Source organism: Urocitellus parryii, chromosome 5 (genome assembly GCF_045843805.1).
Source record: "Urocitellus parryii isolate mUroPar1 chromosome 5, mUroPar1.hap1, whole genome shotgun sequence".
Classification (NCBI taxonomy): Eukaryota; Metazoa; Chordata; class Mammalia; order Rodentia; family Sciuridae; genus Urocitellus; species Urocitellus parryii.
The window spans coordinates 185340588-185352809 of NC_135535.1; the positions used below are offsets into that span (position 1 = coordinate 185340588).

Below are 12222 nucleotides of genomic sequence, written 5' to 3' on the forward strand. Positions count from 1 at the left end.
GAGCTTTTCTTTGCTGAGATATAAACAACAACCTACACAAAAAAACAGCCCCAAAATTCCCCAAGGCCTATGTCCAACAAGGTTCTTATTAATCATTTTTAGTCTGTATCATAGACAACAGTGGCATTTGTGCTACAAAAACTCTAACTGTGCACAGGAGGGCTTGCTGTTTACAGGTGTCAGCTCTTGCCTTGTAAACAGAATGGCTTTAATGCCATTTTTCAAAATACACTTTCAGTTGTATTCAGGAAGCACTTGTAAAGAGGTTTGCATAGAGGATTTAATATTTAGAAAATAAGGCAAGCAAAAAAAGAAAAAGAAAAGAAAGCACACTGGTGCCTTAATTAACAGAAGTAGATTATCCAAATTTGGTTCATAAATGGCACATCCAATATGTCTAAACAAGAATGAACTTGATAGTAACATGGCTTTCTCTGCTGAATTGTACTAAATTATGGTTATCCTCTATAGAAAATCATACTGTTTTCAGAGTAGCAAATCAAGTTTCTTTTGGTTTCATGATCTTCTCTTAGTGTCCTCCAGCTTCATACTTGGGTGCAATCCTTGACTCCATTTCTTTTCCCATACTCATATCCAATCTATCAACATGTTCAGTTGGATCTGCCTTACAAAATGTTCAAAGAATCCCAATTATTTCTCTTCATCTCTGTAGCTACCACACTAGTCGAAAAGATTTATCTCTTCCATGAACTGTTGAAGTTGTCTCTTAATTGGCTTCTTTATGCTAATCTCTACACAGGGTCCTCCACTGTGCTTTTTTTACTCTCTGGCTTTTGAGTGCTTTTCCCTGTGGTCTGTCTTTGTGCGTGGCTTCATCCTCTGTAACTCCCTCTGACAGGGCAGCCTGATTTTCTTACATAGTAGCTCAAAACTCTTAAGAAGAAATAAGCAGAAGCACGTGGGTTTAGAAGTTCCTGGGTGGTACTGTCTCCACATTCTGTTAGTCGAAGTTCAGATTTGAAGGATAGGACATAAATTTTACTCTTACTGGGAAGGGCAACATTCTTGGAGAAGGAGTACTGGAATTGTTTGGGTACATGTTTGGAGATTTGTTAACACCACCTAAATGACCTAGATGATAAGCTCAACTACTTCTTCAGCCTTATTTCTTCTTGTTCATTTAAGAGAACCACACCAGGCCCTCTTTTTTTTTTTTAAGTTGTAGATGAACACAATACCTTTATTTTATTTATTTATTTTTCTGTGATGCTGAGGATCGAACCTAGTGCCTCACATGTGCTAGGCAAGTGCTCTGCCACTGAGCCACAACCCCAGCCCATACCAGGCCCTCTTGACCCTGCCAGTCAAACTGCCTCCCAGGACTTGCTCTCAAAATTCCCTTCATCTAGACCATTGTTCTCCCAAGTAAAAAAATGTCTAGTTCCCTTAGCTCACATGTCACCTCTTTAGGAAAACTCTGACCAGGTAGCTTATTTTTTTAATTGCCACATAACAAATCATCATAAACATAGCAAGTTAAAACAACATCTTTTTATTAGCTTTTGGTTCTGTAGGTCAGAAGTCTGGCACAGCGTAGATGTGTTCTCTACTCAGTATCACAAAGCTGAAATCAATCAGGGTGTTGGTTAGGCTGAGTTTTCTTCTGGAAGCTCTGGGGGAAAGTTTTTTCATCTCATTCTTGTTTTGGCAGGCTTCAGTTACTTGTCATTGCAGGACTGAAGACCTCACTTCCTCACTGGCTGTCAGCAGGGATGCTGGTGTTAGCTCCTAGAAGCTGACCACATTCTTCTTGCCACATGTCTCCCTTCCTCTTCTGCAATCAGTTGGAGAAAACTCCCTGCATTGAAAGGCCTCATGGGATTAGGTTAGACCCACTTGAGTCATCTTCCTTTTTTTTTTAATTGCTGATGGACCTTTATTCATTTATTTATATGAGGTGCTAAGAATTGAACCCATTGCCTCACACATGCTAGGCAAGCACTCTACCACTGAGCCCCAGCCCCAGCCCTTCATCTTCCTATCTTAAGGTCAACTGATTTGGGTCCTTATTTTAATCACAATAGTACCTACACCACTGCTTGTTTGAATAACTAAGGGGAAGGTATGTATATAACAGGGGACAAGAATCTTGGGAGACCATCTTAGAATTTTTCCTATCATAACATCTCCTTTTTTTTTTTCCTGTCCCCTTGTTCTGCTTTATTTTTCTTCACAGCATTATCTGTGTTATATTTTCTATTTATTTGCTTATGTTTTTAATGTGCCTCCTAAACTAGATTCTAACTTCATGATGATAGAGACTGTCATTTTTTGTTCAATGTTATATTTTTAGCACCAAGGACAGTGATTGTCTCACTGTGTAAACTCAGTAAATACTTACTGAATGAATTAATTAATAAAATAGACTTTGTGGCATATAATTTTGATGACTGTGAAGATAGAATTTTGGGAAGGAAAGGGGTAGATTGAGCATTCGAGTGTTATTTAAGTTTATGTCCAAAGGTACCACAGTCTGACAATACTAATTGGTCTTTCTTTGCATGGAAGATTTCTTCTTTGACTCTTAAATTTAAGTTATGAGCAAGTAATTGTCTAAATGTCCAATAACTGCTTTATATAAGAGAAAGCAAATTAGGCATGGTGAGGCGTGCCTATATTCCAGCAACTCAGGAGACTGAGGCAGAAAGATCTCAATTTCAAGTCCAGCCTCAGCAACTAAGTGATATCCTCAGCAGCTTGGTGAGTCCATGATTCAAAATAAAAAAAATAAAAATGTTTGAGGATATAGCTCAGTGGAAAAGCTCCACTGGGTTCAATCCCCAGTATCCCTCTACCCGCACCACCCCCAAAAAGCTAATTTGCTTTTCTTTCTTTTTGTCTTCCTGAAATACACCTGATTTACCACCTTAGTGTGGTGTTTCTGTGGCTTTCTATGTAATAGTGGTTCACATATGTCCAATACCACCAAAATAACAGAGTGGGCTCAATCATAAAGACATAATATGGTATGCCAGACCAGAAAATTATATATATTTCTCTCATTTTCAGTACTTACTGTTAATGTTTCTTTTATCCCTCCCCTTCCATAGACAAAACTTGCCAATGGCACTTCCAGTATGATCGTACCCAAGCAACGGAAACTCTCTGCAAGCTATGAAAAGGAAAAGGAACTGTGCGTCAAATATTTTGAGCAGTGGTCAGAGTCCGATCAAGTTGAATTTGTGGAACATCTTATATCCCAAATGTGTCATTACCAACATGGGCACATAAATTCATATCTTAAACCTATGCTGCAAAGGGATTTCATAACTGCTCTGCCAGGTATGTGTACATGTATTTGCAAACCATTAATTTGCTACAGAATTGGATCTTCAGCCTTTTATTTCTCTTTTTTAAAGTCTTCATTGGCTTGATTTTTACAAAGTAAGTCCTTTAATTGTACCCTCTTGGTAAAAATACAAGAAAAATCAAATTTAAGAGAAATTGGACTCCTCTTTTTCCCTGTCTTTTGTTTATCTTGTGTCCTTCTGTTCACCCTTTTTACCTATATGCAGTAGGTCCAAATTAAATATTTTCTGAGGTGTTATCTGACACTTGAGGTGTGTCTTTGTAATGTGTTTTACTCCCAAGAAATGTTAATTTAGGCCAGGCACAGTAGCGCTGGCCTGTGATCACAGTAGCTCATGAGGCTGAAGCAGGAGGATCCTCCTTCAAAGCCAACCTCAGCAATTTAGCAAGGCACTAAGCAACTCAGTGAGACCCTGTCTCTAAATAAAACATAAAAAAGGGCTGGGGATGTGGCTTAGTGGTTAACTGCCCCTAAGTTCAATCCCCAGTACCAAAAAAAAAAAAATTGTTAATATAGGCTGGGGTTATAGCTCAGGAGTAGAGTACTTGCCCAGCATGCACAAGGCCATGGGTTTGATCCCCAGCAACATGAGGAAAAAACAGATATATTAATTTATGTACTTGTATTTCGATTTCTGTGGGAATTTATCAACAGAATATTTTAATTCTAGAGTGAATGAGAAGTTTTTTATTTTTAGTATTTTAGAAAGAAGGAGGGGCTAGGGATGTGGCTCAGTGGTAGAACACTTGCCTAGAATGTACAAAGCCCTGGATTGGAGGCCCTATGCTACCAAAAAAAAAAAAAAAAAAGGCCGGGGGGGGGGGTGGATTGGTAGAAAAGAAGATATATCAAGAGCCTGTTATGATAATAAATATATATTTATACTTCAAATATGATACTTATTATACTTTTGGAGGATGCTGTAATTTTTCTGAATTCTTAAAGATGATTTAGAATACAACAAAGCGTCAGTATTAGAGGAAAATATTCTCAGAAAAACATGAGTTTCTTATTTGTATGTGTTAAAATTTTATTTTGAAAGAAAACTAATAACAAAGATAAATGAGTCTTAACCAAAATGTCATGTCTTGCTGGATTTAGTGGCTCACCCTTTCAATCCCAGCAACTCAGGAAGCTAAAGCAGGAGGATCACAAGTTCAAGGCCAGCCTCAGCAACTTAGCAAAAACCTGCCTCAAAATATAAAATAAAAAGGGCCAGGGGTATCACTCAGCAGTAAAGTTCCCCCTTGGTTCAATTCCCAGTACTAAATTAATTAATTTTAAAAATGTCTTGTTTGGGGTGGGATTTGCTTTTATATTTTTTGTTTTGGTTGTCATTTCCTGATTATAGAACTTAGGAAATTCAGGAAATATTTAAATATAAAATGTAAAAATATTGGGCTAGGGTTGTGGCTCAGCGGTAGAGTTCTCGCCTAGCAAATGTGAGGTCCTGGGTTCGATCCTCAGCACCATATAAAAACAAATAAAATAAAGGTATTGTGTCCAACTACAACTAAAAAATAAATATCTAAAAATAAATATAATATAATATAATATAATATAAAAATATAAAATTTCCAAGGCTAAGGTTGTGGCTCAGTGGTAGAGCACTCACTTAGCAAGTGTGAGGCGCTGAGTTCGATCTTCAGCACCACATATAAATAAATAAAATAAAGATACTGTGTCTACCTACAACTAAAAAAAAATATTTTGAGTAAAATAAAATTTCCCAGAATCCCAATATACAGAGAGAACTATTAATATACTATTAGTGTATACGGACATAATACCTTTATTTTGTTTATTTTTTTGTTTTGTTGTTTTTTTATGTGATGCTGGGGAATGAACCCAGTGCCTTGCGTATGTATGCAAGACAAGTGCTGTACCACTGAGCCACAACCCCAGCCCCTTAATATAGACTCTTTTTCTTTTTGTTGTTATTTGTTTTAATACTGGGGGTTGAACACAGGGGCACTTTTCCACGGAGTCATATCCTCAGTCCTTTTTTTTTTTTTTTTTTTTTTTGAGATGGTGGTCTTACTAATTGCTCAGGACTTGCTAAGTTGATAAGGCTGACCTCGAACTTGAGATCTTACTGCCTTAATCTGTCGAATTTCTGGGATTACAGGTGTATGCCACTGTACCTGGCAATATATTCTCTCAGTGTATTTTCTTTAAAAAAAAAAAAAAACTATGTATTTAATCTCTTTGTTGAGCATTTAGATAGTTTCAGTATTTTTTCCCCCATTAAAAACTAGGCCATGGTGGATATTCTTATATGTTAATCTTGTGGGCATCCTAAGAAAGAAATTATAGCAGCAGAACTACTATATTAAAGAGTGTGAACATTTTCCATGCTTTTAGAATATACTAACAAGCTATCCTTTAATAATATACCTTCCTTTAGCCTCACTACATACTACTTTGTTTAATCTTTGCCTACTATATATTTTTTAAATTTTTGTTTTTCTAAACTTGGGATTTAAGCTGTCCTTCAAAATTAAAGGAATACTTAGAAATCTTAGAAATATTCACTTTAAAACTGAATTTTACATGTATGTGCATGTGTGTGTGTTGAACATGCGTGTTCCTTGCAGTACTGGGGTTTGAACCCAGAGCCTTACACATTCTAGGCAAGCACTCAACTACTGAGCTACATTTCCATCCCTTTTAAATTTTGTTTTGAGACTGTAGGCTGGCCTCAAACTTGTGTTCTGCTTTCCTCAGCCTCCCGAGTCACTTGGATTAAGGGTATGCACCACTTTCCTGACTTACCTGTGTCTTTTGTTAAATAGAATAGATTTTTGCCCTCTCATAGTGCATTAGATTTTGTTTTAGCCATAAGCAAACAGTTTTCTTTGTACAGACAATCTGAAAGTACCTATTACCTTGTTCTCCCCAATCACTGAGACTTGCTACCATCTCAAGTTTATACCACTATGAATTGACTAGGAGTTGATTAGACTTATGTCTTTTGTCTAATACTGATCCCTAGTGTATATCTGCTGACCAGTCTATGAAGTACTAAATCATCAGTCTAATGCTTTATAGCCATTTAAACTTCTAAGCCTACACCATCTGGCTACATTTAGTAAACCAAACTACTTCCCAAACTGTCTGTAATCCATTAATGTAATGGTTTTATTTGGAGTGTTAGGTGAAATTACTTCCAAAGACTTATTATAGGTACAAGTAAATGATCAGGAGCAGTTTGATGGCAGCCATGAAAAACAGCAGTGCCTTTTGGAAACTTCTGATGGTGTAGAAAGTTTCAGAATAAAGATTCAGGAATTGTACTATTACGCATCTTGCATGAAGAACTAATTATTATATTTTTAATTGTCTTATAGTCATATTCCTTTAATAAGAATTAGATGAAGGATGCCTCCATCTGCTTATTCTTAAATATGAACATGTGATGCCAGCCAAATAAGATCCATTTAATGCTTTTTTCCCAAGTCTGCTGAAAAATGTAACTGATATCCAGACGATTTTTATAATTAGAATAATGTTTAATAAGCATATTTGGATCATTGTTAATGGCATCCAAGTATGCCTGTGTATGATTCAAGGCACAAAATGAAATACAGTATTCTCTTTCCTTTTATGTTTGTGCCTATGGGAGATAGAGTCTGAAGGAATCCTTCTCAACTTTTAAGTCTCTAGAAAACCTCTGATACGTAACCTGTAAAGATTAATTTTTAATGTTTTTGGTCTCTTACTTGTGAACTTAGAACAGCAGCCAAAAGGAGGTTTATTAGTATAGTCATCCTGTTTTATAGGCTATTTTCTACTGAGGCCTCAGTATAGATTTGAGCGGTAAAGAACTTTAATCGGAAAGCCCTCCACTTTTCACAGATGCACTTGTCACTATTTTCCTTTTCACATCCAAAACTTAACCAAGTTATCTATTGAGCTGGGATTTTTTCCCCCCATTTTGGTCAATTGTTACTTAGGTTTTATAGCACTAGCTATTCTCAAATACAGCTTTTTAAAAATCTGAAATTAAACTTATCTTTGAACTTAAACATAGCTCTCTTTTCTCTCAGAATGTTCCCCCTCCTCTCTTTTCTGCATTTCCAAAATTCTATAACCCAGCACATTCTGACTAAGTGACTCTCCCTGAGTACATTTAAAGGATATTTCTTTTACTGAATAGCTTTGGAACTACAGCAGTAATAGAAACAGAATGAGAAATGGACCTAATATAGAGATTTGGGGCGGGGAGGGTCTGAATCATAGAGTTTGAGATGCCATCCATAGAACATCCCCTAGTGCTGAAATCCATATAGATAGATGTGAATTGTTTTCTGGAATCCTTTTTATTTTTAATGTCTTGCGGGGTTTGCTGGTTGTTAGCTTTAACTTCCTTATCTGAAGGAAGATGGAAAATACTGTTCATTTCTGTAACCTTATGGAAAAATTATTGACATTCATTTTACCCAAGCCTCTGTTTGAAAAAGAAACTGGACTACACTAGGGACAGTGTGCCTTCATTGCAGAGCAAATGCTGTTCTGTTTTAAAGAACCTTTTGTAAAAATGATTCACCATCCCCACTATTTTGCTTTGCCTCTTCTCCCCATTGAAAGCTCGGGGTTTGGATCATATTGCTGAGAATATTCTGTCATACTTGGATGCCAAATCACTTTGTGCTGCTGAACTTGTGTGCAAAGAATGGTACCGAGTGACGTCGGATGGCATGTTATGGAAGAAGCTCATCGAGAGAATGGTCAGGACAGATTCTCTGTGGAGAGGCTTGGCAGAACGAAGAGGGTGGTGAGACTTTTAAATTTCTTCCTATTAAAGAACTTCCAGACCTGACCATTCATGATCACTAGAAGAATGTTGGAAACTAGTGAGACCACTTACCATTTAATATAGTGATTTTGCTGATTCACAGCTAAAAATGTAAAAAGTAAATGGTTGTTCATGTACTCAGCAATTTTACTTCTGACCAATCATTCATAAAATAACAAATGTAGTGTTAGTATTGCTTTGCAAAAATAATGGAAAATTGACCTCCCTCTCATTTGAAGCATTCTGATTTCTGGATAGAAATTGGTATTCTGTAGATGGGCTGATGGGCAGTTTAAAAGGTGACTTTGGATCACAAAAAAACCATCAGATCCAGTTTTCCCCTAACATAATATAAGACAAATTATTATTTTGTCCTTCAGAAGATTTCTTGCCTTTAGCCTGTTCCTGTGTTTTATTCACTTTTGTGATCAAAACTTATTTTTATGCCTAGAATAAGAAAAAAATTAGCCATCAGGAAAAATTTTTTTAAAAAATGTTTCTTCTTAAGGCTTTCTTGCTTATTATACATTCCCTGAGACTTTATATAGATAGCAGACTGAAAGATTTCACCAATTTTTTTTGTAGTTCTCTTGACATCATGGTACTATTTCACTAGAACTTTTGGAAGATTTCTTTCTTGAAAAAACTTTCTTCTAATAGTATGTCTCTAGATGTCCCTGTAAGAAAGTCAAATATGAATATTTCATAAATAAAATGTGACATTTTGAGTATTTAGTTGATATGAAGAAACTATAATAGGCATATGTGTACTCAATGATATTCTTCCAAATTAATTTTCTCAGTTGTTTATCTTGAATCATAAAGAGATACAAAATAGTTAAGAATGGAGAATTCTTTTAAATGATTCATACTCACATAAATCAGATTTCCTTAAATTTTTCATAAAAATATATTTAGCTCCCTTTCATTTTTTTATATTTTTGAAATTCAGTAAAAATTTAATAAATGTAATGACTTATAAATATTATACCAGGTACTTCAGAGATTTCTTTATTCTGGCTGTTAGGAAGAATTTTTAAATTTTTCTCTCAGGGCCTGGGGCTGTAGCTCAGCAGTAGAATGCTTGCCTAGCACATGTGAGGCCCTGGGTTCAATCCTCAGCACCACATACAAATGAATAAATAGAATGAAGGTATTTAAAATAATTTTTCTCTCAAATTCAATTAAATGAACCAAATGCCAGCAATTCTTTGACTATTTAACAATTATACAAAGGAAATTGTTATTTCTTTTTCTCAAATATATTTTTCTTATTTGCCCTTATTTCATCATGTAGAAAATAGAAACTTTATCTTTCATAATCGACTTCATACTTTGAAAATAAGCTCTTTATTTTATATAGTACAACAAAGCAAATAAGTACATAGTTGTACAAAATTCCAAGTTCATCATTTTGCTGAGAATGCCAGGACCAGTTTTAAAATTTTAGGCAGCTGAGAAGAGTTCTCTATCCCTCAGGAAAAGGAACTCTCCAAAATAACTTCTGACATGAAATTTCATTTGTGGAGATTCATTCTCTTAGTTATAAAAGAATTTGGTTCCTTGTTAAAATTCACTTTGTTCTCATTTGAAGTGTAAATGACACTAAACTTTCATCAGAAATTAGGAGTTAAGTTTTTCTTTGATGGCAGAGTGAACAAGAGGTAAGTGGGCAGTTCTTTGCAGATAGATGTGAAAATACCAAAAGTAAAAAAGTAAGCTGCTCAGTTTTGCTTAGGATTGCATCAAGCAGAAAGACCTTTTATGTCTATTACATAAAAATAAACTTTGAAAAGATGACTTTTTGGCTTTTTAAACAGTTATTTAAGGCCACGAACAGTGATGCACACCTATAATCCCAGCTACTCAGGAGGTTGAGGCAAGTGGAGCACATATTTAAGGCCAGATGGGCACACACCCTGTCTCAAAATTTTAAAAATGAGGGCTGGGGTTGTGGCTCAGTGGTACGGGGTTGCCTAGCATGTGTGAGGCACTGGGTTCAATTCTCAGCACTGCTTATAAATAAATAAATTAAATAAAGGTCTATCAACATCTAAAAAATATATTTTTAAAATTAGAGGCTGGGCACCGTGGTGCATGTCTGTAATCCCAGCAGCTGGGGAGGCTGAAGCAGGAGGATCTTGAGTTCAAAACCAACCTCAGCAATGATGAGGCGCTAAACAACTCAGTGAGACCCTGTCTCTAAATAAAATACAAAATAGGGCTGGGGATGTGGCTCATTGGTCAAGTGCCCCTGAGTTCAATCCCCAGTACCAAGGAAAAAAACAAAAAGAAAGAAAAAGCTGGGAATGTAGCTCAGTGGTAGAATGGCTTGCATTGCATGTGTGAAGCCCTGGGTTCAATCACCAATACCATAGAGACCAACCAACCAAATAAATAAATAAATAAAATATGCGGTACTAATTACCATTCATTTTCTTTTCTCTTCAACCATAGTAACTCATTTCTGCTCTTTAGACTATCCTTAAGAATTCTGACTATAGGGCTGGGATTGTAGCTCTGTGTTAGAGCACTTGCCTAATGCCGTGTGAGGCACTGGGTCAAAAAACTCATGATTTAAAAAAAAAAAAAAAGAATTCTGACTATATTTTTTTATCTTTGGCCCCATTTTCTTTTCTTTTCCATTATAGGGGATTAAACTTGGCAGTGTTATACTACTGAGCTACACCCCCAGCCCTTTTAAAATATATTTTTAGATATAAATGGACACAATACCTTTTATTTTATTTATATGTGGTGCTAAGGAAGGAACCCAGTGCCTCATATGTATGAGGCAAGCGTTCTACTGCTGAGCCACAACCCCAGCCTGAGTCACAACCCCAGCCCCACCCACTGCCCTTTTTATTTTTATTTTGAAACAAGGGTCTTGCTGAGTTACTGAGGCTGGCCTCAATCTTGCCTCTGCCTCCCAGGTCTCTGGGATTGCAGGCATGGACCATCAAGTCTGGCTGTCCTCTCTTTAAAAACAAAGTTTTTTAAATTTACAAACAATTTCTCATTTTTTCTTTTGAAATTATCTTACTAAACTTCTTATGGTAATATACTTTTTTTGTTATGCTTTCCCCATATGATATCTTTTGCTTAGGATTGCATCAAGCAGAAAGACCTCTCATTTCTTACAACCAAAAATAAACAAGTACAGTTTTTTGAGTCTGTAAGATTTAACTTCCAGTTTGCTGTTGTATTTTACATCTAGATGGATTTTACAGTCTGTCCCTAGAACATGAACTCTGCCATTTTCTCTCTTGAATAATACTGAATATGCTTTCTCTGCTCAGTAATAGTAACTCCTAAATGTATAATAAAAGACCATTTGGGAAAAGTCCATTTTCTTAATCAGCAGATCACATTTATGATAGCATTCTGAATTTAATATTTCAAATTTATCATGTACTCCTATTCTACTAGGCATTTCACATAGAAGTGGTCCCTGTTATCGTAAAAGAGTTTGACTTAAAATATACAGATTGAAAAGCCAGTTTTCAATATCTATCCACCCCTTTGTATAGCACTTTTGATATGAAAAATTTGGGATGCTTTAGGAATACATGGTAAAGACTATGGGGTAGAAAATGAGAGAAGAAGTGTATATGAGTTTTTTTTTTCCTGAGGATGTAGAGATAGTATTATTGCTTATAAAAATTCTAGAGTATCCATATATGGTTGCCAGAGACTAAAAGGAAGATCTGAAGAATAGTAGGCATTGAAAAACAATAAAGTAGTTAAGAATATGGGCTCTGGAATCATATCTAAAATTTTCTCATTCAGAATCTATCACTTGCCAGTAAAGTGTTTATAGAATAAAACTGTTTAGAGGAATGTACCTTTAATCCGTAATTATTTCAAAATATATCTTTGCCCTTTTCTCTGGGCAACTGTGCCATGTTTCATTATTCCACAAAAATACTATTTTCTCTTCTCAATTGAAGATTTTCTTCTCTGTAGTAATGCAAAAGTCAGAGCCAATTACTTTCCTGATAGGACATTTTCTCAACTAATTTTCAAGGTGTATAATAGGAAGGGGGCAGGGGGAAGCACTCCTGGAGACATCAAACAATTAATTATATTGTAA

At 35.7% G+C, this 12222-nt stretch overlaps 1 protein-coding gene across 5 annotated transcripts in view; it reads left to right on the forward strand.

Annotated features, from left to right (window-relative positions):
• Nucleotides 1-12222, forward strand: part of Btrc (beta-transducin repeat containing E3 ubiquitin protein ligase) — a 183766-nt gene that overhangs the window by 148395 nt on the left and 23149 nt on the right. For all 5 annotated transcript variants that reach the window (XM_077798928.1, XM_077798931.1, XM_077798929.1 and 2 more), the window contains 2 exons: nucleotides 3072-3303; nucleotides 7922-8108. In XM_077798928.1, coding sequence (XP_077655054.1) covers nucleotides 3072-3303; nucleotides 7922-8108 — 419 coding nt within the window. The remainder of the gene's footprint in view (nucleotides 1-3071; nucleotides 3304-7921; nucleotides 8109-12222) is intronic.